Source organism: Dendropsophus ebraccatus, chromosome 3, assembly GCF_027789765.1.
Source record: "Dendropsophus ebraccatus isolate aDenEbr1 chromosome 3, aDenEbr1.pat, whole genome shotgun sequence".
Taxonomy (NCBI): Eukaryota; Metazoa; Chordata; class Amphibia; order Anura; family Hylidae; genus Dendropsophus; species Dendropsophus ebraccatus.
Genome location: NC_091456.1, coordinates 85,019,285 through 85,046,086, shown reverse-complemented (window position 1 = coordinate 85,046,086; position 26,802 = coordinate 85,019,285). Strand labels below are relative to the sequence as shown.

The window sequence follows — 26,802 nt, the reverse complement described above, 5'->3', positions numbered from 1 at the left end:
GTCCATAGACTTCAATGCAATTTTTATTCAAAAACGGCTGTTGTTTGATCCTCAAAACAGCGGCCATTGTTTTGAGTGCCAAATAATGTCGTAAACATAGCCTAAGGCTATATTCACGCGCCCGTAGTGCAGCCCGCGACCGTGGACCTGTGGCTGCGCTCTGCACTATGAATGAGCATGTATAGTGCTCCGTGAAGCACGGAGCATTACATTTCCATTTCATTACCATAGCGATCCGCATTACAGGTCCTTTTTTTTTGCGGCTGTATCACAGCCCCGTATGCATGAACCATTGAATACCATTGATCCTATGTTCTGTCCGCGATTGCGTGCCCGCAATTGCGGACAGAACTACCGATGTGTGAATGTAGCCTTAGGCCATGTTCACATGCTGTAAGATACCGGCCGTTCCGTGACCCAGCCAGGTCATGGAACGGATGGTCTCTGAAAAGATCATCCCGGCCGGTACTACAGTACTGGCCGGATGATCTTTATGGCCGCAGTGCACACTATGGAGCGAGCGGCCGCAGCTGCCGCTATTCAATGAATGTCAGTTGTTTGCGGCGCCGCTAGGGATCCATGTGTATACGCTCCGGCCGAAATCCCATAGAGAGAAAGGTAACGTATATTTTCGTGATAATCACTGCCTTACAATTCCTTTATGGGCTGACCTAGAAAGGGTGGGGCCTAGACTCTTAGACCAGCCCGTTCCAATGATCGTAGAGGGGGCATGGCCCTAGATGTCTATGATGTAACTCAGGGGCGGGGTCTATGTTGCAGTTGTGGGCGGGGCTAAGTGGTGCTTCAGTTGAGGTCAGGTGGCACAATCTGCAGATGATAAAAAAAATCACTTTTAACTGGAACAAGCACCATGACATATATAAAATAAGGTATGAAAATTGCAAAATGTACCCTTGACACCTGTTTAGAGAAGTCATGATGCAAAAAGGGGGTGACACTTTAAGTCCTGCCTAAAATGTATTTATGCCCTTTTGTACATATATTATTGCTTGTTACAAAGTGGTCCATTTTTTGATAAATGAATAAAGTTATAATTCACACAAAGGTGGTGTTTCCTGGATTATGTTCCTCTAAAATAAACTATATATGTCTGATGACTTGAAAAGTCAGATTAGTGTTTTATTTATTTATTTTAACAAATAAATACTAATGATTTTTTTGTTCACAATTTTTTCATAGTAAAGAAAGAAATAAAGTATGAGTCAGTTTGGTTGCAACATACGTTTCGGTTTTGGATGACTGGTATGCAGACACGTCAATCCTGCGGCTCCACAGTAAATAGAGGATGTTGTTAGGGCATTCATTACAGCAGTCACTGACAGGTATTAATGAAAGACTGACACAATGATAAATGCTTTGCTATGCAACTTTTCCACAGTATCTGAGGCAACACTTAAAAAATATCTGCAAAACTGAGGAAAAGAGTGACATCTGCTGCACAGTACTGATTATTACTGAAATGTCAGACATACCTTTTTCTATTTTTATTAGCATAATTAATAGTGTAGGACTTTATTGTTTACACTAACAAAGTATCCTTGTTATAACTGAGGTCACTTGTTTAAGATCCATCAAACTTGAAAAGAGCTTGTCAACCATTTTATGCTGCCCTCGCTGAGGGCAGCATGAAATGGGGACTGGCACATTGTCATCAGTGGTCTGTCCCTCATTCCAATATGTGGTGGTGATTCAGAGAACCTACACCCTTAGGGTATGTTCTCACTATGGAAACGTGCCGAAATTTCAATTGGAGGCAGCACAGCGGACTCTGCTTGAAGTTCTGCCTGTCTCACAGACTGAAGTTTTGCCTGTCTCATAAGGCAGGTTTGCAATTTTCATTCATTATTTTTTTGTTGTTATCATGCTGTAAAACAAAGCTATACTTACCAGAAATCCCGGTCCAGTCTACAGAAGGCAGATTTTCTGACTTGTGCTGGTTGAAAAAAACAGACTAAACACAGGAATTCTGGCCAGTAAAGAGAGTCATGGCTCAATGTGTCCATCAATCACGTGACTGCCTTCTCTCTGTGAGCGCTCAGATGGCCTGGGAAACACTGGACTTCCTGTTTTTTTACTATGAGGAAAAAAAAAGAGTCAGAAAACAGGAAGTGCCGTGTTCTCCATGATAACTAAAAAAAATAAAAAAATGAATGTAAATTGCAAACTTGCTTTATATCACATCTACTTTTGGTTATATCTAGATTTTGAAAGTTATAACGACAGGTACACTTGAAGCTCAATCCGCCGTCCACCCCTAAGAGTTAACACGTCAATTCCGTGTGGCCTCTGCTTGAAACTTTGGTGCGTGTTCCGTGCCAAATATTTTCAAATGGACGAGGAAAGCGACAGCAGTAACTCTTTTCAGGACACCCCTTGCCAGCTAGCAGGCAGGTGTGGGTTCTCAGAATCTACACCATGTATCAGCATAAGGGACAAAAGAACAGCATTGGTCAGTATTTTATGCTGCTCTTAGCAAGGGCAACATAACTGAGGTTCCTTTTAAAGGGTGTTTTCTGCTAACAACCATCATACCCTACATGCAGAATAGGTGATGAATGTCTGATTGGTAAAGTTCTGACCAATCACGGGAAAAGGGGTCCCCATCGTTAAATCAAGCTTCAGTTAGACATACTTACTACCACTCAATAACGTTTATGGGCCTGATGAAGTAAAGTGCTTATGTATCTTTTATCAAGCCCATAAAGACCTAGTGGTCAAACCCTGACCAATCATACATTCATGAAGATAAACAGGCTAGAAGCAATCACAGATCAATAGCTCTATCACTTGCAACCACCCAAGGTGTTGGGATGCTGCCAGCACAGCAGCCCATTGGTTCTCCTGGATATACAGATGTGCATACAGTCTGATGCCTTGTTCACACTATGCATCTTTTCATTAAACAACGGCTGTTTTTACAGGTTTGCAACAACGGACTTGTTGTTTAATCACAATGGCCGATCGCATTAACTGCTATGAAATCCCGGACGGAGTGTATATACACTGTATACACTATGGCCAGGATTCCATGCGGCACACAGAAAACTGCCATGTCTATTTTGTGCGAACACTATTTACTGAATAGCAGCCACATGAAATAGACTTTGCAGACAATGTAAAGAACGGCTCTGGCTGTACTTTACATTGTCTGCTATGGCCTATTGCAATGGCACCCGAATGTGCCTAAGTTCCAATTAAAAAGAAGAGCACGGATTGAACATCTCAGACAGCGGCCATTCTGTGACACGGCCCTGTCGCAGAGCAGCCTGTGATTTGTGAACATGGCCTAATATTTTCTATAAACCTATAGCATTTATATGCACACATTTCTATATATTAAAAAAATAACAGTTTACTGAAGATACTTTTGTTTTAGGGTGGTTAGCCAACAGATCCTAAAGGAAGGAGAAAGTATTCTTTTATTTTTGTGTAAAACTGCACCCACCATCGAACTGTGCGATCCTGGCTATTTTGGAACTAAGCCAAAAAGTATACAAAAAGTATACTTATTGTAATTTTTTTTTTCAAAAAAACTATATGTTATTATGGGGGCTGCCCTCTTGCTTTAGTTGTTTAGTTGTTTGCAAGCGCCATGGACATAAACACAGTGAACATCTCCACACCCTACTTTACCCTATGTTATACATGTTTTCTAGGCATGCTCTGTAACCTACATGACCTTTGCATCGATCATTTTAAAGTGACTCTGTACCCACAATCTGACCCCCCTCCCCCCACTTGTACCTTTGTATAGCTTCTTTTAATCCAAGATCGGACGGATGGGTGGTGCAAATTTAGGGCACAGATACTCCCGTTTGGCACAAGCTTCAAGTTTAAAAGTATTTTTTTAGGACAATAACAGCATCACCTGCCGAACGACCACAGGACAGATCTTGGATTAAAAGCAGCTATCCGAGGGTACAAGTGGTTTGGGGGGGTCAGATTGTGGGTACAGAGTGGCTTTAAAGGGCGGAGGAGGCTGAACTCTTATTGTCTCAGATTTTTTTCCATCAGCCTCCTCCTTTATCACAGAGAGAAAGAGAAGGCCTCAGAGAGAGAAGCTAAGCATGAGGCTATGTCCACACAATGGGATTTTAGAGTGAAATGATGGCCGCAAATGTCATAGAACATTATTATAAAAGGGGAGACTTATCAAACTGGTGTAAAGAAGAATTGGCCTAGTTATCTCTAGCAACGAACCAGATTCCAATGAAAAGTGGAATCTGATTTGTTGCCAGGGGGCCAGGTGGAAGAAGCATGCTGGAGTGGACCCCGTTCAACTCATTTGTTGCATCCAAAGGGGGTGAGTTGGGAGAAATAACCCCAAAACAGCTTGGAACAGGTAATTACTTTTTTTTGAGCTGTGTATGGAAATGTGGGCTACTTAACAATGCAAAAAAGATTTTGGGTGGGATACTGCTTAAAGCTTGCAAAACACACAGACACACAAATAGATAGATAGATAGATAGATAGATAGTATTATAATATAAGGTTGCTTCTTGTGAATTAACAGAAATCAGTGGCGTAGCTACCATAGAGGCACGGTAGGCAGTTGCTATGGGGCCCGTGCAGGAGGGGGGCCCCGGGGAAGAAGGTAAGAGCTTGTGTCCTTCTGCTTAACCCCTTATGTACTGCAGTGTGTAAGTGACCCAATGATTACTTACATAATGCAACACAAAAAGGGTTAACAAGCAGAAGACAGAGATCTCTGCTTCACTGCACTGATAACCTCTGACCCCTGTTCTCTATCTGGGCAATTAAGTAGGAAAGGAAAACGTGCAGAGCTCCGTGCAGAGGTCAGAGATATCTCCTTGTCTTTTAAACATTGGGTCACTTACACACTGCAGTACATAAGGGGTTAAGCAGCAGGTAGTCTGCTCCTGCACCTATGTATTTAACCATAAGGGCTCCTAATGGGCCCTTATAGGTAAAAACTGTAGATTGACAGAGCAAGCAGCCATTGGCTCTTTGCTCTGACAGTCACTCTTGTGGCTGCAGCCAGGATTCTGCCTCTGGTCACAAGAGGTTTTATTTTTTACCACATCACAGAGCATACACTGCATAATGTATATATTAGTAGTGCTTTGTGCTGTGCATAGGGGAAGGGGGGGGGGCTTAAAATGTTTTGCTATGGGACCCCGTGAATCCTAGCTCTGCCCCTGACAGAAATATAATATTTAGTCATGGCACCCTTTAAAAGCAATTCCATGTATCCATAGTAAAAAAAATTCTCAGTAAATCTGGATCATTGCTACTGGAAGGGTGCAACAACAATAAAAGGGTGCACAAGAATAAAAAAAGTCACAGACAGGCAGCGGGGTGCGGGAACATAATAAAGAAAGTATACTTACCTGTCCTCATGCCCCTCTCTCGGACAGCTGCCAGATGTAATTTTCGGACGGCTTCATGGTACGTCACAGTCCGGCTCCTGTTGCTCCTGGATTGCCTCCTCAGCCAGTCAGGGACTGCAGCGGTGTCCTGCCCCATTATTATGCTGTGGAGCCTGATACAGAGGTTTGTATTATAATGGGGGGCCGATACCAGGTCTGTATCATTCTTGGGGGGCCATCTACCATATGTTTGACAGGTTCTATTTGTAGAACTGTTTGAAGGAGTTGTCATTGGAGCAGAAGACAACTAAAGCCTTCTCGGCACTCACTTCTGGCCATTCCTCATCTGGCAAGTATACTATCTGAGATGTAGAGAGGACGGGTGCGTATCCCAATCATCGTGTGTGGCGACATCGTAAGGTTATGGGGAGGGGGGTCAGCCCACCCCAGCTGCTGTTTTAGCTTACTGCTGTGTAGAACTACAAGCACCAGCTGCCCTTGTTGCATCGGTCATGTGGTTACAATTGTATCATCTGTAGACTTCTTCATGTTCTTTTAGGGGTAAAATCGTAATAAAAAGCCAATCTGTCCTTTGCCCACATGAACTACATTCACTAACTAATCCCAGCATTACTTTGCTTTTTCAATACGAACTTATAAAATAAAAATGTAATAGTACTAAATTGTAAAGGTTAGGATAAGCAAAACTGCTCCATCACATTCTCTCTGCTGGGCACACCGCTCTCTTTTATTACTGAAGGTTTGGCTGTCTTTTCAAATACTTACCGAGAGGTGGCGCAGTGTACGCATCTCATACGGGGCTGCAGCACAATAACCCGTGAGGTGGGCGTGGCTACGTTACAACCCGGAAGAGGCATTGTTCACAACATCCGGGGTTCGGGGGACTTCATCTTCAACGGTAAGAGGCTTGCGGTAAGTGAGTGCAGGGTGTGAATGGCTCGGCGGCTGGGTGCGGCATGTGCGGAGACCTGTGGAGGGTTGAGGGGAGAGCTGCAGTGTACCCGGCTGACAGGAGACACGTTACATTGAGCGCTTGTTAGAACTAAACGCATATAGCTATGGCCGGCTTCTAGATAGGACTATTGCAGTCTCTCTATATAGACTGATACTGTAGAAGTCGCGATCACACTTGTACTGTCACAATAATGATCACACACTGTGACTCTTCGGCATAACTCCCAGCAGGTCCTGACAGCCAGGCATGCTGGGAGTTGTAGTTTTGCATCAGAGTGCCTCAGAATGGGGATCAGTGCTGTAAAGTGTCCCCCCCCCCTCCACCCCCTCAGAATTTTCCTGTGGACAGTCCTCACACACCATGTCCTCTTCTGGCAGCTCTCCTAGACCAGAGGGTTGTTTCTTCCTCTATCCCTTTAAATGGACAGGTAGGCCAGAGACCAGTATGGGGTTATTACATAGCGCAGGCGGCCAGGTACTCTGTCTCTACTTGGAATCTTGTGGCCCTTTTGTTTTAGGGAGGACAGACTCCTACCTGTCACACTTTTCTATGTCTAAGAGATGTGACTACATAGTAGATTGTAGCCCCCTTGTTGGGGTGTACAGGACATAACGTGCCTTACGTATGACTGTGGATACAGAGAGTCTGTTCATGACATTTTCATCCTGCATTAAAGGGATATTCCACTCAAAAATAACTATTGATATGTTGCTGCCCATGGGGATAACATAACAAATAGCGTATTCTTACTGTCATTCTTCTATGTTATCCTCGGATCCCCGGCTCAGTAATTCCACCTCCACTTCCAAAACAGACCTATCTGGAGGTGACAGCCTGCTCAGCCAATAACTGACCGGCACTGTCCTGTCTCATTCAGTGATTGGCTGAGCAGGCTGTCACCTCCAGACCAGTCAGGACATAAAATTATATGTCATAGCGTGCGTAATCGTCCGGTCTATTAAAATAAAACAATATTGTTTCAGCACAGTAAACGGCATGAACAAAAAGCGGTAAAAATGCCAGGATTGCAGATATATAAAAAAAAATTAATCTAAAGTGATCAATACATTCCATCTACACAAATGTGATACAAATAAAAACTAGAGATCATAGTGCAAAAAGTGACGCCCCAAACAGCACCAAAGGTGAAAAAATAAAAGCGTTATAGGAGTCACAATAGGGCCATTTTAAATACACCTATTTGCACAAAATAAGTGTAGGGACATGGCCCTAAATACTTTTGTATTTATATCTTTTTTTTTTTTTTTAATAGCCATGTCTTACTTTTTCTTGACTCTTTCAGCTGTCATTATTTGTGATAATCACTTGGATTGACTTAAGGACCAGGATGGACCCGGAGCCAGACACAGACTCTCAGCTCAATGAAGAAAAGAAGCTGCCAGCTGCTGTTCGGGCAAGAGTTGAGCGGAATAGACAGAGGGCATTGATGTTAAGACAAGCAAGATTAGCCAGGAGACCGTACCCTACTGGTGAAGGTGAAAATAATGTGAATACACTTTTTTAACTTAATATATTTTTTTAAATTATTATTAGTACTAACACTAAACACAGCATGTACCAGGGTGGATTGCAGTAGGCCCCTTCACTTTAATGCCCAAGCATAGTTAGTGAAGACAGTCAGGCCTCTTTCTGTAGATACTGTATGTGTCTATATAGCTGGACAATAGCATAGTCTGCTGCGCCCTTACGTCTTGCTAGACAAACATATACATGTCACTTTCTGGCTATGTTTAGGCCAGTAAAGTGAATCGGCCTGCAGCAGTGCACCCCAGTATACATCGGGATGCTGACATGTATCTAGGGTGGAATGCAGGGACCTGGCCTTAAAGGGTTTACCCAAAAATACTTTGCCTATGCTGGAACGTTTACATCAGAAGCTCCAATTTCACGTGTCATACGGTTTGAAAAACCTGTACATTTTCCAGTAATAAAGTATATTTATAGGTTAATTTATTTTACATTTGCAAATCACCGCAGGACTTTTAGTGTCATTGGAAAACATCTTTGTGTACAAAACCATTATTGCATCCTATTCCTTGTTCTCCGCAATCTGACCCCAACCAATCAAAAACTTTGACATGTCAAAAGATTTTTTTTTTTGTTACAGTGCCTCTTTAAGCTTAAACCAGTACCTTTTGCAGTTACTTTTTAATACAGGTTCTGTCTCTATCTGCTTTTTCCCAGTGAATGCATGAGCTATGTAATAGCATATCCTGGACTTCTTACCTAGAAAAGAAGGTACCGTTCTTACACTGCTGTCCTTCTGTCAGTATATCAAAGTGAAAGTTAGAAATTTGCACCCCAACATTTAGTATAGAAAAGACATTCAGCTAAATATTGTGTTTTGGTACTGTGTTGGACACGTTGTTACGCACAGCAGCACTATCCTTGTGAATACTGCAGATTCCTAACTAAGTTTAAACCTTTAAATTATCATCAAACTACTAGAAACTAGTTTGACTTATCTATCTTCCATCTGGTTCTATATAAAGTATTAGATATTGAGCATCTACTCTATTTTACCTCCCACAGCCACTTTCTTAGTGGTTATCTTGCGACATTGAGGCCTTTTAAAAGTTTAGGTAGCAAGTGAACAGTCAGTTCTTGAAGTTGATATGTAGGAAAAAGATAAAATGGACAAAGGTAAGGCGATACACAGAGAAATTATTTAGCAAAAACTCGCTATAACAAATGAAAATAAGCGGTTATCTGCCCATGTAATAACTCTTAACAGTCTAACGACAAGCAATAAGTTGTTTATTGTTGTCTTTCAACATGTCAAAAAATCATTGTTGGCAGTTTGTGGAACGTTGGCATTTCTGATGGTCTAATAATAAGACGTTTGCAGATTAAACATGCTTTGTCCTGAGTGAGGATATGACGACCGCAATAACGGTAGTTAACAACGACTATCGTTTTGTGTATTGTGGGTGAGCGATTTCAGATCATTCTCAAAAGCGCCTGTTTAGCAATCATTTATCGTTGATTGGAGAACACGAACATCTTTTTGTCTAATAAGACCATAAGGGTGCTATTACACAGAGAGATTATCTGCCACATTGGGACGATCAGCCGAAGAAATGATCTTTGGCTGTTCTATGTCTTTCAGCTCGTATAAAAATCATTGTCCGTCGACCATGTATTGCTCCATGTAAGAGTGATGCGGCTGATGACATTTTAAAGAAAATATTAAACATTATACTTACCTGCCAGACTCCCCGGTGTCCCGCTGCCTTTTTTCTCGCTCACCGCAGCTGCCGATAAAACTTCTGGAGCCGTCTCTGAAGTGACAGGCCGCTCTGTATGTTTTGGGTGTGAGAGGAACGCAAACTTCCCGGAGGAGACCCTTGCAAACACAGAGAGAACATACATACTCTTTGCAGATGTTGCCCTTGGTGGGATTTGAACTTAATGATGCCCATGCTGTCTTTGCCGTGCGATTCCCAAGCTGCGTAATAGACTCTGTAAACGAACGCCAATCAGGCAGGTCAGCACTCGCTTCCAACAATCAGCTGGCCATGTAATACAGCCCTAAGGAACCGAGGGACTTGGATAAGAGGAAAATTGTGGTGACTAGGTGATATGGTCAGAGGTATTATGAGCTGTTGGTGGTCTGCAGTGCAGTGCCTACCTATAAATTGATGATTGATTTGTGTTGGGCATAATTGTAAATGTTAATAGCTGGGGATGTGATCGGTCAGGGCCATCACCTCATCCTTCTTTCTCTGATCTAAGGCTGTGTTTATACACACAGATACCCAACCAATTTATCTGACAGATTTTTGAAACCAAAGCCAGGAATGGATTTGAGAAGAGGAGAAATCTCAGTCTTTCCTTTATGGCCTGTTCTCTGTTTATAGTCTGTTCCTGGCCTTGGCTTCAAAACTCTGTCAGATAAATTAGTCAATTATCTGTATGTGTAAACGCAGCCTTACACATAGGCTGTAAAGCAACTCTTGTCTGCTGTGCTGAACACAGATCACAGGTCTTATTAAAGTAAAAATGTAGACATGCGCAACAAAGGCAGGTTCTGAATGCTTTCATTTAAATCCTTCCATCGGTGCCACAGATTCACTTCAAATGATCTCCTATTTTTCTTTAGGCATTTCTGCTGTGAAGGCTCTTCCAAAGATTGTCGATTCAGGTGGTGGATTCTTTATAGAGGAGGAAGAAACCGAAGAGAAAACTGTGGAGAATGTTGTACACAAGCCTGGTAAATTCATGAATGATTTCAGATTGCAACAAGTTGTTCTTGTTTTCTAAATCAAACCCAGTTAACCTGTATTCTTTTAATGAATTTCAAGAAAACACTTATAGGGGTGTGAATTTGGGTTTCCGCATATCATGGTTATCCTTTCTATAGTGAAGACCTCCAATTCTCCAGTATGTTTTCTGTATCATTCCCTCATGGGTTTTTAAGATCAGTGCTTGCAGTCATCAACTAAAAACCTACTGTTTCTCCAGCTCCAGAGCTGAAAGTTGGGATTGACAGCTGGGACCCGCCACTGATGGCATGGGCACAGAAGCTGGACGTAACTGAATCTCCATTTGCGGTAACTCCCGCAAAAATGGACATACGGTTACGTCCTTTTGTGGCAACAGGTTAATCAAACAAAACAAAAACCTTTCACTTAAAATAATAAAAATACAAGTTCTGGCATTGTGTTTGGGAACTGTTTTGAGCTGCAGCAGGAAGTCTGGGCTTAAACTCATTTTTCCATCAGCTGCTTTTGTTTCTTTGTCTCTGATGCTAGAGAGCACTTGGTGATGGGAAAACACAGACACAGTCTTCACTCTTGTAGTCTTTTGTGGCGTATTGATTTGTGATTGATTGCGGTAATGATGAAGAAGAGATTGGAACTATTTTAGAAGAACTGTTGTCTGTTTCTACAGGTCCAGTACTAGAATTTGATTATCTCATTTGTGAGGAGTGTGGCAAAGATTTCATGGATTCTTACTTAAGCAATCAGTTTGATTTGGCTGTTTGTGATGGATGCAGGTAAACTAACATTTGTCGTTTTTTCTTTCTTTCTATACTTTTTAGTTTGTGTTCCAAAGTCAATTAAAGTAAACATTTTGGGATTTACTATTGTTTTTACTTCAGTTTTTGTCCTAACAAATTTGCAGATTATTACACATTTTGAACTAGATTTTGAGCTATAACTGAACACTATGCTCGCTCACAGTTAGGGTCGATTTCTATGTCCAGAACTCGCCCCCAAGAGTCATACCTTTTTAAATTTTTGCCAATGTAGCCATATGAGGGCTTGTTTTTTTGCGGTACACATTTTACTTTTTATTGGTGCCATTTTGTCCCCACCACAGTCTGAACTTGAAATTCTGCGAGAATTCCTTAGTGTGAACAACCCCTACCACTAGTTCCACTAATGTTATTAACCAGTGATCTGCTGATCACTGATACTATACACTGCACTACTGCTCTAATGAAGTGTATTGAAACTGTAAGCATTATGCTGCTGCCCTAGGGAATCCTGGAAAACATGGATACAACCAAAGGCTGTATGGAGAGGTAGCAGCACATTTGCATGGTCTGTATTAAACGGGGACTCCAAGGAAACTACCAAAAATCCATTTGTTTTGGGGGTCTTCGTTGTGTATTTTGTGGCTATACTTCTTGGTTGAGCAGTTGTACACAGCACGACAGGTTCCAGAATGCATTGCTTTCCCTCAGCTGTTCATCACAGTCCTCCACCCTGCCCATTCCCCGCCTAAATCTGTTGCAAAACATCTAGGCTGTGTTCACACATTGCAGTTTCATCATGTTACTGGATTCATTGCAGTAGTTTATCATTTCCTTGTGGTCCCACCCACACAACACACAGTTACTACCTGTAACACCACACAGCACGCTGTATTCTCTACCTGTAACACCACACAGCACGCTGTATTCTCTACCTGTAACACCACACAGCACGCTGTATTCTCTATCTGTAACACCACACAGCACACTGTATTCCCTACCTGTAACACCACACAGCACTGTATTCTCTACCTGTAACACCACACAGCACACTGTATTCTCTACCTGTAACACCACACAGCACGCTGTATTCTCTACCTGTAATACCACACAGCACGCTGTATTCTCTACTTGTAACACCACACAGCACGCTGTATTCTCTACTTGTAACACCACACAGCACACTGTATTCTCTACCTGTAACATCACACACCACGCTGTATTCTCTACCTGTAACACCACACAGTACACTGTAATCTCTACCTGTAACACCACACAGCACTGTATTCTCTACCTGTAACACCACACAGCACTGTATTCTCTACCTGTAACACCACACAGCACACTGTATTCTCTACCTGTAACACCACACAGCACGCTGTATTCTCTACCTGTAATACCACACAGCACGCTGTATTCTCTACCTGTAACACCACACACCACGCTGTATTCTCTACCTGTAACATCACACACCACGCTGTATTCTCTACCTGTAACACCACACAGCACACTGTATTCTCTACCTGTAACACCACACAGCACACTGTATTCTCTACCTGTAACACCACACAGCACGCTGTATTCTCTATCTGTAACACCATACAGCATGCTGTATTCTCTACCTGTAACACCACACAGCATGCTGTATTCTCTACCTGTAACACCACACAGCACACTGTATTCTCTACCTGTAACACCACACAGCACGCTGTATTCTCTACCTGTAACACCACACAGCACACTGTATTCTCTACCTGTAACACCACACAGCATGCTGTATTCTCTACCTGTAACACCACACAGCACGCTGTATTCTCTACCTGTAACACCACACAGCACGCTGTATTCTCTACCTGTAACACCACACAGCACGCTGTATTCTCTACCTGTAACACCACACTGCACGCTGTATTCTCTACCTGTAACACCACACTGCACGCTGTATTCTCTACCTGTAACACCACACTGCACGCTGTATTCTCTACCTGTAACACCACACTGCACGCTGTATTCTCTACCTGTAACACCACACTGCACGCTGTATTCTCTACCTGTAACACCACACAGCACGCTGTATTCTCTACCTGTAACACCACACAGCACGCTGTATTCTCTACCTGTAACACCACACAGTACGCTGTATTCTCTACCTGTAACACCACAAAGCACACTGTATTCTCTTCCTGTAACGCTGATATTAAAATGAAAGAACTTGAATTTAAACTCCTCGCACATATTATGATCAAACATCTTTTATCTTTGAAGTTGAGCCCCACAATAAGGACTTTATCTGATATTATCTTACATGGGAATACTATTTATGCCTTGTTTTAGGCCAGGTGGAATTGGCTGTGTTGTCAGTGAAGTTGCAGCAGCTGCTTCTGTCACTCCTTGTCTGCTCAGGTATAGGCTGGAGTGGCTGATCAGAGATGGTGAATCAGTCAGGGGATTGGGTTATCCAGCCAAGCCTCCTGTGACATCACGCCCTGCCCCCTGTTTGCATCATCAGCCTAATCTCAGAAACACACAAAATGTGAGACAGAGGCATGGAATAATAATAATAATATTTTTTATTTATATAGCGCCAACAGATTCCGCAGCACTTTACAATTCTGGGGGTAGAAACATAGACAAAAATCAGACATTACAGAGATCTACATATAATTATCCATACATGAGGAGTGAGGAAGATTTGTCTCCTGAGAGGGGAGAGCAGTGGAAGCAGGAGAGAAAGTGGATTGGCACAGAGGCCATTTTTCTTCCTGGATGTCTATCGGCTACCAGTGTGGTAGAACTGTACAGATATGGTAATACATTGTATAGACACATCTATATAACTTTTAATAGAAAAAAGTTTTCCCTATCCAGAGTTCCCCTTTATTTTTATAGAGGTTATGGAAACAGCCAAGCAATCTAGGGATCCATCCACCTATGCCAGACGCTTATGGTGTATCCTGTGAATATAACGTTAATGTCTATAATGAGAAAAACCCTGTACACTGCTTGTAAGACCTGCCATAGAAGAGCAGGAGTCTGCTTATTAGACAGTAATTTGTCATACCTGAAAATGTTTTCCTAAAATAAATTCTCTTCATTGTTTTTATCTCTTAGAGACTCAGAGGAAAAACATAAACTTATAACAAGAACTGAAGCCAAGAAAGAGTATTTACTGAAAGACTGCGATATTGATAAAAGGGAGCCTGTGCTGAAGTATATCTTAAAGAAAAACCCTCACAATACTCATTGGGGTGACATGAAACTTTACTTGAAAATGCAGGTACATATAAATGCTTAGTTTTTTATGTTGAGTAATTTACACTAGTGATGTCACGATACCAGAATTTTGAGTTCGATACCAATACTTGATTTTTTAGTTCGATACTCAATACCAGTTCGATACCTCGAAAAAAAATACAACCCCCCCCCCTTATAAGATCAGCACCCTCCTCTCCTGACATCCTCTGTGCTGCTGTGACCTCCTCTATAGATCAGCACACTCCTTTCCTGACATCCTCTGTGCTGCTGTGACCTCCCCTATAGATCACCACCCTCCTCTCCTGACATCCTCTGTGCTGCTGGGACGCTGTGACCTCCCCTATAAGATCAGACCCCTCCTCTCCTGACATCCTCTGTGCTGCTGTGACCTCCTCTATCGATCAGCACACTCCTCTCCTGACATCCTCTGTGCTGCTGTGACCTCCCCTATCGATCAGCACACTCCTCTCCTGACATCCTCTGTGCTGCTGTGACCTCCCCTATAAGATCAGCACCCTCATCTCCTGACATCCTCTGTGCTGCTGTGACCTCCCCTATAAGATCAGCACCCTCATCTCCTGACATCCTCTGTGCTGCTGTGACCTCCCCTATAAGATCAGCACCCTCCTCTCCTGACATCCTTTGTGCTGCTGTGACCTCTCCTATAAGATCAGCCCCCTCCTTTCCTGACATCCTCTGAGCTGCTGGGACCCTGCGACCTCTCCTATAAGATCAGCCCCCTCCTCTCTTGACATCCTCTGTGCTGCTGTGACCTCCCCTATAGGATCAGCCCCCTCCTCTCCTGACATCCTCTGTGCTGCTGTGACCTCCTCTATAGATCAGCACACTCCTTCCCTGACATCCTCTGTGCTGCTGTGACCTCTCATAAGATCAGCACACTCCTTCCTCTCCTGACATCCTCTGTGCTGCTGTGACCTCCCCTATAGATCACCCCCCTCCTCTCCTGACATCCTCTGTGCTGCTGGGACGCTGTGACCTCCCCTATAAGATCAGACCCCTCCTCTCCTGACATCCTCTGTGCTGCTGTGACCTCCTCTATCGATCAGCACACTCCTCTCCTGACATCCTCTGTGCTGCTGTGACCTCCCCTATCGATCAGCACACTCCTCTCCTGACATCCTCTGTGCTGCTGTGACCTCTCCTATAAGATCAGCCCCCTCCTTTCCTGACATCCTCTGAGCTGCTGGGACCCTGCGACCTCTCCTATAAGATCAGCCCCCTCCTCTCTTGACATCCTCTGTGCTGCTGTGACCTCCCTATAAGATCAGCACCCTCCTCTCCTGACATCCTCTGTGCTGCTGTGACCTCCCTATAAGATCAGCACCCTCCTCTCCTGACATTCTCTGTGCTGCTGTGACCTCCCCTATAGGATCAGCACACTCCTCTCCTGACATCCTCTGTGCTGCTGTGACCTCTCCTATAAGATCAGCCCCCTCCTTTCCTGACATCCTCTGAGCTGCTGGGACCCTGCGACCTCTCCTATAAGATCAGCCCCCTCCTCTCTTGACATCCTCTGTGCTGCTGTGACCTCCCTATAAGATCAGCACCCTCCTCTCCTGACATCCTCTGTGCTGCTGTGACCTCCCTATAAGATCAGCACCCTCCTCTCCTGACATTCTCTGTGCTGCTGTGACCTCCCCTATAAGATCAGCCCCCTCCTCTCCTGACATCCTCTGTGCTGCTGTGACCTCCCCTATAAGATCAGCCCCCTCCTCTCCTGACATCCTCTGTGCTGCTGTGACCTCTCATAAGATCAGCACACTCCTTCCTCTCCTGACATCCTCTGTGCTGCTGTGACCTCCCCTATAGATCACCCCCCTCCTCTCCTGACATCCTCTGTGCTGCTGTGACCTCCCCTATAAGATCAGCCCCCTCCTCTCCTGACATCCTCTGTGCAGCAAGGGACCAAACATTGTGTTTATTGGGGACAGCATGGGGGGGGGGCAGTAGTGGGCGGATTGACGGGGGGGGATTCAGGTTGGGTGAACAGTCCAGGGTACATTTAATCAGCCACTGGGTACAGACTACAACCCCCACACTGCAGGGAGCTGGTGAAGGCTGCCAGGTCTGGACAGACGAGAGGGTTACTCTGCCTGGCAGGTCAGTTCCTGTCAGAGGGCAGGGGTTTAAGGGCAGGAATGTTAGGGGCACACTAGAGGGCAGGGATGTGGGGGGGGGGGCACACCAGAGGGCAGGGATGTGGGGGGGGGGGGCACACCAGAGGGCAGGGATGTGGGGGGGGGGGGCACACCGGAGGGCAGGGATGTGGGGGGGGGGGGCACACCAGAGGGCAGGGGTTTAAGGGCAGGAATGTTAGGGGCACACTAGAGGGCTGGGATGTGGTGGGGGGGGGCACACCAGAGGGCAGGGATGTGGGGGGGGCACACCAGAGGGCAGGGATGTGGGGGGGGGGGCACAAGAGAGGGCAGGGATGTGGGGGGGGGCACACCAGAGGGCAGGGGTTTAAGGGCAGGAATGTTAGGGGCACACTAGAGGGCAGGGATGTGGGGGGGGCACACCAGAGGGCAGGGATGTGGGGGGGGGGGGCACACCAGAGGGCAGGGATGTGGGGGGGGGGCACACTAGAGGGCAGGGATGTGGGGGGCACACCAGAGGGCAGGGATGTGGGGGGGGGCACACCAGAGGGCAGGGATGTTTGCAATGTCTGCACACATCCCCTGCTCTCACTGCGGTACCACTCAAAGCATGAGGCTTGTCAAAGCAGAGGGGAGGGGGGATTTGTAAAGGGAGTTTAAGGTGGAACAGACAGCCTGAACCTCGGCCAGCAGGAAGATTAACCTTTGATGCTGGCCAAGATTCAGGCTGTCTGTTCCACCTTAAATTAGCTCCCTTTACAAATCCCCCTCCCCTCAGCTCCGGGAAGCTCCCAGCTGTCGGACCTCCGTTCCTCCGTGCATATTCATGTGTGCACACTCAGGCCGGTCAGGAAGCGCAGCCACCCAGAGTGTGCACACATGAATATGCATAGGAACAGCTCTGCAGATGGACGGCTGCATGACAGGGGGGAACAGGAGGCTGAGATGTGACAGGCTGCGGGTGATTAGCAGCGGGGGTCTGTTACACATAGTAGCCGACCCCCACTGCTTCTGGAGAGGCTCAGGATGGGTCAGAGGCCGCTGTCAGTGTGACAGCCGCATCTGCACAGTTATATAGCCGGCACTAGCGATCGCTGTGTGCCGGCTATAACTTCTCCCTGCAGTGAGCGGAGGAAGGGGCGGGCGGAGGAGGAGGAAGTGACGCCAGGGGGCAGGGGGCGGCACACAGAGAACATGGCCGGCGCTTAGCTAGCCGCCGGCCGTGTTCTCTGCTCTATACTTTATATTAAGCTGCGTTATTAGGCAGCTTAATATAAAGTATCGATACCAGGAAATCCTGGTACCGAATCGTTTTTTGGCCCGAAATATCGATAGTAGTATCGATATTTCGGTGCATCGTGCATCCCTAATTTACACTATAGAGAACATTTGGAGTCTGTGCTTCGGCTCTGTAAAGCTACTGACTCTTAAAGGGGTATTCTAATGACAACAACTATATCTAGAACAGTAGGTCATTCAAAGTTAAGAAACTTTGCAATTGATTCTGTTTATCTTTTTAGCTGTGTCTCCCTGCTAGGCACTTTGAGCTTTCTGTCATGGTTACAGCTGGTTGTCTAGGTTCCCAACCACCTCATCAGCAGTGGCCTTGCTCCCTTACTATTCTCAAGGGAGCGGTAAGTTTAGCAGCTGAAAATACCCCTTTAAGGCCCTTTTACGTACGTGGGGCTATTATCGACCCCATAATTGCCCCATGTGATAGGGCCAGCAATCAGCCAACAAGCAAGCAGACGCCAGGTCATCAGCTGACTTGATGTTTTGTGCGTCTGGTCAAAGCATTGTTATCGGCCGCACATCTCTTTGTGTAAATCACAGACCAGCAGGCAAAAGCGCTCACTAAGAATGTTCTCTCCCTTCGCTGTCCTCATGGCAGAACAACGACTTTTTAGAAGTGTCTCCTGCAACAAGACAGGAGAGAATTCGCTTTGAGTATTATACCTTAAGGTGACTCTATACCTACAATATGCCCCCCCCCCCCAAACCACTTGTACCTTCGGATAACTGCTTTTAATCCAAGATCTGTCCTGGGTCCGTTCGCCAGGTGATGCAGTTATTGTCCTAAAAAACTACTTTTAAACTTGCAGCCCTGTGTCAAACGGCTGTGGCTTGGAGTATCTGTGCCCTAACTTTGCACCACTCCTCCGTCCCTCCTCCCCACCCTCTTCATCATTAGGGATGCCACTGGAACATTTTCTCCTGTCTGAACATTTGCGCAGGTGCCTTAACGATCCAGCCCATGTGTTGTGCTGACACAGCTGATGAATAGGAGACAATCTGCCTGGGGCATTCCTAATGATGAGGAGGGTGGGGAGGAGGGGCAGAGAGGTTGTGCCAGCCTAATGCATACACAATGTAAGCCACGGCCGTTGGGCACAGGGCTGCAAGTTTAAAAGTTTTTTTTTTTAGGACAATAACTGCATCACCTGCAGAACGGACCCCAGGACAGATCTTGGATTAAAAGCAGTTATCTGAGGGTACAAGCGGTTTGGGGGGGGTCAGATTGTAGGTACAGAGTCACTTTAATAGATTGGCGCCGGCATGGGGACACCAGTGTCGTGGTCTTTTTTTTGAACTGCCACCCGGTTCCCAAGCACAGCCCAGTCTTTTCTCGAGCACTGGCCCACTCCGGAGCACTGGGGGCAGGACTGCACGGCAATGGGCAGCAGGGATGAGAGATGCATCTACCTTCCCCCCTACCTCCCCTGCTGCCCTGTGCAGGCGTAGCAGCAGCCAGGAGTGTCTGCTGGGAGTTGTAGTTGTACAAGAGTGGGAGAGTGGCATCAGATGCCCCCACACAGACCCCACATATAGGATGCCTCACTCCTACCCCCTACATACCCAAGATGCCGTAGGGGCTGAGCGGCAATCTCCCCATTCTGCCCCATTCAGACCCCAGACGTAGGCTGCCCTCCTCCTACCCCAGATCCTATATGGAAAGAAGCATGATGAGCGTTCCCTCCTCTCCCTCCCTCCAGGACGCTGCTGCTGTACGGGCTGGGGAGCATGATGAGCGTTCCCTCCTCCCCCTCTCTCCAGGACGCTGCTGCTGGGGAGCATGATGAGCAGGGGAGCATGATGGGGAGCATGATGAGTGTTCCCTCCTCCCCCCCCCTCCAGGACGCTGCTGCTGTACGGGCTGGGGAGCATGATGAGCGTTCCCTACTCCCCCTCCCTCCAGGACGCTGCTGCTGTACGGGCTGGGGAGCATGATGAGCGTTCCCTCCTCCCCCTCCCTCCAGGACGCTGCTGCTGTATGGGCTGGGGAGCATGCTGCTCGAGGTAGGGGGAGGAGGGAACGCTCATTATTCTCTCCAGTGTGCAGCAGCAGCATCCTGGAGGGAGGGGGAGGAGGGAACGCTCATCATGCTCCCCAGCCCGTACAGCAGCAGCGTCCTGGAGAGAGGGGGAGGAGGGAACGCTCATCATGCTCCCCAGCCCGTACAGCAGCAGTGTCCTGGAGGGAGGGGGAGGAGGGAACGCTCATCATGCTCCCCAGCCCATACAGCAGCAGTGTCCTGGAGGGAGGGGGAGGAGGGAACGCTCATCATGCTCCTTTCCATATAGGATCTGGGGTAGGAGGAGGGCAGCCTACGTCTGGGGTCTGAATGGGGCAGAATGGGGAGATTGCCGCTCAGCCCCTACGGCATCTTGGGTATGTAGGGGGTAGGAGGGAGGCATCCTACATGTGGGGTGTGTGTGGGGGCATCTGATGCCACTCTCCCACTCTTGTACAACTACAACTCCCAGCAGACACTCCTGGTTGCTGCTCAGCCTGCTTAGGCCAGCAAGGGAGGTAGGGGGGAAGGTAGATTCAGCAGCCAGGACATAGGAGCCTGCTGACTTTTACATATACTGCGCCCCCTGCTGGACACTCCATAGGAATTACACCCTGGGTTGTGATGTCAGGGTCTGTGTAGAGAAATTGAACTCTGCTGATCTACCAAATTGAGGAAAATAGCACTTTATATGCATTTCCCATAATTAGTGTATATTAGAAATTTGTCTAACTTTTCTCATGTAATAACATATTAAAAAATACATTTTGGCCGGAGTTGTCCTTTAGGATAGAGCCTAAAGTGGCCTCAAGGACAGAACCACATTTTGAAAATGGGACATATACCTATCCTATAGGATGTACCAATCCTAGTGATTTAGAGATTTTTTTTGTTTTCTCGTGACATAGTCTACTTTGTTACTGGTAAATATGGGTAGGTACTTATAGCGTATCTTTATGAAAAAAAAAGCAGTTGCGTGCAAAAATGGGAAAGATTGCATTTTTCTAACTTTAAAAAAATATTTCTGCTTGTAAGGAAAATAGTCATGCCACATAAATTATATATCAAATAACATTTACAGTATGTCCACTTTAGACATAGAAAGCATAAATGTTTAGAATAATGGAAATCAGATTTTTTTTTAGAGACCAGTTCAATTGTATTTACGGGGGCTGTATGTCAGAAAGCCCCCATCTTTTATTTATTTATTTATTTAATAAAATTAATAGAGAAATGCACCGCATTATTGCTCTGATTCTTTAGATTTTAAAAATATCCCATATGAATTAGTGAATTTTAACTTTATATTTGGCCATTTTTCACAGTACCACTTCATGATGGCAGAGGCTCTAGGTTGGCAAAATGTAACGCTAAGCCCCGACCTAATAATCGATGCTGTCTAGCAGATGGCTTCCAAGTCTGTAAAGTAAAGGGAAAAAAAAATTCAATACACAATAGATTTAAAAAAAAATTTAAATAAAGCCACCCCTCATTGACAATTTTGTTTATAAAAAAAAAAAAAAAAAAAAAGCTGGTCATCGCCGTAGTCCTCAGAATATCGATTTTTGAAAAACAAAAAGGAGACAAAGAAAAAAAAAAAAAAAAGAAGGAGCAAAACTCTATTTTGACAGGTGTTCTGCTCAATTACAGTCTGACTGTTCTCCACTTGCTATACTAAGCGCACTGCACATGGAAGGGGTTCATTTAGTGGGTAGGCGGCACTGTACTGGGCTCAGCCAGGAAAGAATCCAAGATCTTGACTCCTTCCTTGTTAAGGACAGAGCCGCTCCTATCTCATCATAACTGTCAGTGAAATTCTGAGATGACAACTGTTAGGGGACAGAACAGCTCAGATCATTGTAACATCCTTTCAGCTCTAATCACTGTAAATTAAACAATGTAAGGGTATGTTCACACTGAGCAAAAGTGGCAGAATTGCTTGTAGAGCCCCCGCCGCAGACTTCGCTCAGAATCCCGATGGTCTCACTGTGTCAATGCAATGCCTCTCGCGCCCCTCCGCTGTCTGCTCAAAGAATAGACATGTCAATTCTTTGACCATAGAGCGGCGGCGCACGAGGCATCGCATTGACAAACTGAGGCATGCGAAATTCCGAGCGGAGTCCGCTGCAGGGGGCGCCATGTGGAATTCAGCCACTTTTGCTCAGTGTGAACATACCCTTACATCGTTTAATTTACAGTGATCAGAGCTGAAAAGAAGAGCAGAGCTGCTCTGTAACCTTAGCTCTGCTGTTACCCTAGGACTCCAGACCGAATTTTTTCAGAGCCCTTAGTTGTGATTGGTCAGTCACCGGTCACAGCTGGGTGGGGACAGGTATCTTTTTTGGAATAAGCTGCCTTGTGTACATGAGGTTTAGCACTATTTCTAGCCATTATGTAACTTTTAAGTGGCATTTTTCTCTAGATTTCTGCTAGACTTCATCTGTAATTTTCAGTTGAGCTTGAGCTAGTGGGTTGAGTCTAGTTTCTGTCATTTTTCCCATAGAAGAAAGGTAATCCTGCTCTTCTATGCAGGATCAAACCCTAAGAAGTAGCAGCAGCATGGAAGGTATTTAGCATTTTAAAAAGTGTAAACTGTAAGTCAGGCCCTAAATTGAAATCTCTACTTACAGCGGTCTCTTTGCAGGCTCTCTCTTTCCCCCATTCTCTCAACGTTTCAATTTTTTTGTGCTGTATCTTTGCTTTATTACAGATAGTTAAACGTTCTTTAGAAGTATGGGGTACCGAAGAAGCCCTAGAAGAGGCAAAAGAAATTCGACAAGATAACAGAGATAAAATGAAACAGAAAAAATTTGACAAGAAAGTAAAAGGTAAAGTATCCAAATATTTCTTGTTTTATCTGCAGTGTTACATTACAGTAATTATAGGTGTCATAGGACTTAATTTTCAGTGGAAACCCAGTGAAGATTGGACTTTGTCAAACCTATCCGCCATAATATTAAAACCACGTGGCTAATATTGTGAAGGTTCCCAACATGCTGCTACAACTCTGCAGCTCTGACTTGCGGAGGCATGGACTTCCCAAGACCTCTGAAGTTGGTGGCCTGTCGTTTCTAACACTGATACATTAGCAGCAGATCTTTTAACTTCTTTAAGTTGTGAGGTGAGGTCCGTATATGGATCAGACTTGTCTTTTCAGCATATCCTACTGATTATCAGGATGAGATCTGTCACCACCTCGAATTCTGTCATATTCCTCAAACCATTCATTGTAGTGTGGCAAAGTGTGTATCCTGCTGCTAGAGATCACTGCCATTAGGAAATACAGTTAAAGGGGTGTGCCTGGTCAGCTACAATGTGTAGGTAGATAAAATACAAGTCGTCCACATCTACATGAATACCAGGACACAAGGTTTCCCCACAGAACTTTGCCCAGAGCATCACACAGCCTTTGACAGCCTTCCTTTCCCTGTTGTCTCCTTAGCAGCACAATGATATGGAGTTCACATACTTGTGAGCCATAGGACGAGGAATATTTTAATGAATAATGAAATAACGATAGAGTGCATCTATTGTGGATTCAGTGATTGTGTACTATCCTGCCTGCTGAAGACAGTTCGAACCTTAAGGACTCTATGGATAGGCACATTGAGGTGGCCCTTAAGAGAGTCTATACTGCTTTGTCTGTCCAGAATTCTTTGTCTTTTTCCGCCTTTGAGGTCACTAGGAGCCTCAAGAGATGGCCAGCCCCTATTCAGGATTATATTCTTATCCTTTAAGCAGATCAATATGGACATAGATTTCTTATGTGACGCATGGTCACAGCAGGTCTATTTAACTTCTAAAGCTATTTCCTTATCCACCGCCAGTTGCAGAGCCATGTGGCTTAGGCATTGGTCAAGTGACAATCTGTCCAGGTTCCATCTTTGCAACCTAGAATTCCAACCCGGAAGATTATTTGGTCCAGAGTTGGATAAGTTAATAGAAGACCTGCCTTTTAAGAAGGTCAGTTTCATAGGAGGCAGTGTCCACATAGAGAAGGACAGAACAGATCGCAAGGTAGAGGCAGAGGTGTGGGATGAAGAAGAGGGGGCAGACAGCCCAAGGACTTACCTAAAAAGCTGGAATTGCATTTCTTATGCATTTCTTGCTTTCTTGGGAAGGCATTATTAAAGATCCATGGGTTCCAGACCTTACAAGAAATGGCTACACACTATCTCTAGATACCTTTTCTCCCCACAGATATCTAATACCTCGCCTTCCTACCTCTCAAAAATAAGCTATCCTGGAACAGAAGATGCTTCATTTGCTATCCATCCCGGCACTAGAAGAGCTTCCCTTTCTACAGGAAGGGAGGAGAGTTTACTTTCTAATATTTTTGATAACTAGAACCTCAGGGAAATGGAGGTTAATTCATCGTACAGAAAGTCAATAAAATGAGTTCTCTGCAAAGGAGATTTTCTAGTGCTCTGGAGCACAAAAGATTCCTGAGAATCGCAGTCCCAATAAAGAGGCAGTTAAGACACTTACAATTCTGGGTTCTCTCCTTCGGCATCTCCACAGCCCCATTCCTGTTCACCAAGTTGGTTTCATCCATGATGCCTGTCCTAAGACTGCAAGGTATTGGCTTCTTACGGCCATTTCAGATGAACTTCTACAGACACAGGTCTCTTTCACCCTAAATTTTCTAGGCTGACTGGTAAATCTGAGAGAGTCAGATTTGAAACCAGCCACAATCAATAATTTTCTAGGGTTTCTGATAAAAACAAATAAAACTTTACTTGACACCACAGAGGGTGCTGAGGATTCAGCAAGGTTCTCAGTTTGTGCAGACACCTTGTCAAGTGTCACTAAAAACCTTACTTAGCTCGGACTCCTCTTGACAGCTGCGGGCGCTGTGCCCTGGGCCCTTTGGCATATTAAAGAATTGCAAGTGCTCAGTTCCTGTTGACCAGATATGTCAATCATCGACTTGGTCAACTTCATTGACTTTCATTAGGCATTGGAGAATCAGGTCTCTAGTTTCAGACGACAGCTCCATCTCAATCTGTCTTAAATTCTGTGCTGCAGGATGACCCACCCGATGCTAGTCCCCATCATTGTGCTTTTAAGGGGACAACAGGGAATGTAACATTTATGATGATAATTTCAATTTTGTTAATTTATAATGTTAATTATAATGTTCCTTTAACCAGAGAGGCATCTTGACCAGCAGAAACTTTTTCAGCAACCTGTGCTATAGTAGCTTTTTAGTGAGATCAAAACAGTTAGGCTAGCCTTCTATCTGTACATGTATCAAAAAGCCTTTGAAACCCATTAACCTATTGCTAAATACCCAATCTAGGGTTCAATCATTTGACTTTTATAAACTTCAGCCAACTGCTGCCACTCATTGACATGCTTTTTGTATTCCACAGAACTTCGTCGTGCTGTAAGGAGCAGTTTATGGAAAAAAGATGCCAGCGGCCATCAACACGATTATGGTCCAGAGGAGCATATTGAAGAGGATATGTATAAGAAGACATGCACAACATGTGGTCATGAATTAAACTATGAAAAAATGTGAATTTAATATGTTAATAAATAAGAGACTTAATGCAAGTTCATATTTTAAGTGCTTATTTGATTGGGAGAGTAAGTTGTGATATTTCAGCAAGGACGTATTTCTATGATTTAATGAAGGCACAAGCTCAACTAGGTTATGTTCAGACCCTATATATTTACTGGAAGCATAGTTGACTTGGCTTTTCTTTAGAGCAGCAGTTCCCAACCGGGGCATTGTAAAAAAACTACTATGGGTGCCACAGCATTGCGGGGCCTGAACGCTTTAAAGAGTCACTGTCACTGTGGTTTTTTTTTTTGCAGAAATCAGAAACTTTGTAATTGGGTTTATTAGACAAATATGGCATTATCTGCATGTAAAAAGCCTTTTCCCAGCCCCCCCCCTCCTCTCCTTTCTGTCATCCACTGCTCAGAATCAGGAAATCTCGACTGTTTTTTGATCAGTCGGATCTGTCTGGTCTATGAAGAGGGGAGGGGGGGAGGAGGAAGGAGCGAGATTAGCGGGCAGCTGAGAGCCAAGAACAAAGGATTGCTCAGTGGGGGAGCTATTCACAGTGCTATTCAGAGGTCAGAGAGGTCAGCGGTGACTGGCAGAGGAGAGAGCCTGTGATGTTAATGTAAATTAACTCTTTACGGTAACATAGTAACATAGTAAATAAGGTTGAAAGAAGACAAGAGTCCATCAGGTTCAACCTAGGAGAATCCTACTGTGTTGATCCAGGAAGGCGAAAAACCCCTATGGGGCAGAAGACAACCGCCCCACCACAGGGAGAAACTCCCCCCCCACCCCCACCCCCGACTGCAATGGCAACCCAGAACAATCCCCGGAGCAACGTACAGGGAAGAAAAAGGGAAGAAAAAGAGCGCTGCACCTCACACCTATGGCTGATACTAGTGCCCCTAGGCTAAATAAAAAACACATCAGAAATTTGTGTATGAATTGATCAAGCCACACTGCCCCATGTACCATCGTGCAGGTATCCGATACACATGGGTCGGTGTGGACTTAGTGTAGGGACCCATGTGTATCAGATACCTGCACGATGGTACATGGGGCAGTGTGGCTTGATCAATTCATACACAAATTCTGATGTGTTTTTTATTTAGCTTAGGGGCACTAGTATCAGCCATAGGTGTGAGGTGCAGCGCTCTTTTTCTTCCCTGAACCGTATTTTGTTTCTCTCTTTTCTCAAGTGTTTTTGCACACCTCCTGGCAACCCACATGACCGCAATTAGCAGGAGACACCTGAGTGCACATGGTTTTAATCCCTCCTGTCTTTTCCCATT

The 26,802-nt window shown here is 45.0% G+C and overlaps 1 protein-coding gene across 3 annotated transcripts; it reads left to right on the top strand.

Moving 5' to 3' along the window:
* The first annotated feature begins 6,207 nt into the window (after positions 1-6,207).
* Positions 6,208-25,554, top strand: XPA (XPA, DNA damage recognition and repair factor). Of its 3 annotated transcripts, none has more exons than XM_069962124.1 (7): positions 6,208-6,285; positions 7,632-7,824; positions 10,452-10,562; positions 11,243-11,348; positions 14,442-14,607; positions 22,706-22,823; positions 25,371-25,554. In XM_069962124.1, exons 2-7 carry the CDS (start codon positions 7,677-7,679, stop codon positions 25,517-25,519), a joined length of 798 nt encoding a protein of 265 aa, XP_069818225.1. In that variant the 5' UTR covers positions 6,208-6,285; positions 7,632-7,676; the 3' UTR covers positions 25,520-25,554. The 3 variants fall into 3 exon arrangements, with proteins under 3 accessions (XP_069818225.1, XP_069818226.1, XP_069818227.1); XM_069962125.1 differs by having other exon boundaries at positions 6,209-6,271; XM_069962126.1 differs by lacking the exon at positions 6,208-6,285 and adding an exon at positions 6,333-6,755.
* The last annotated feature ends 1,248 nt before the right edge of the window (positions 25,555-26,802 follow it).

Bases quoted from the DNA above. Each gene is read 5' to 3' on its own strand.
- XPA (XM_069962124.1), top strand. From the start codon at position 7,677: ATGGACCCGGAGCCAGACACAGACTCTCAGCTCAATGAAGAAAAGAAG. The intron at 7,825-10,451 runs GTGAAAATAATG...ATTTTTCTTTAG, and splicing joins ACCGTACCCTACTGGTGAAG to GCATTTCTGCTGTGAAGGCT. The intron at 14,608-22,705 runs GTACATATAAAT...GCTTTATTACAG, and splicing joins AACTTTACTTGAAAATGCAG to ATAGTTAAACGTTCTTTAGA.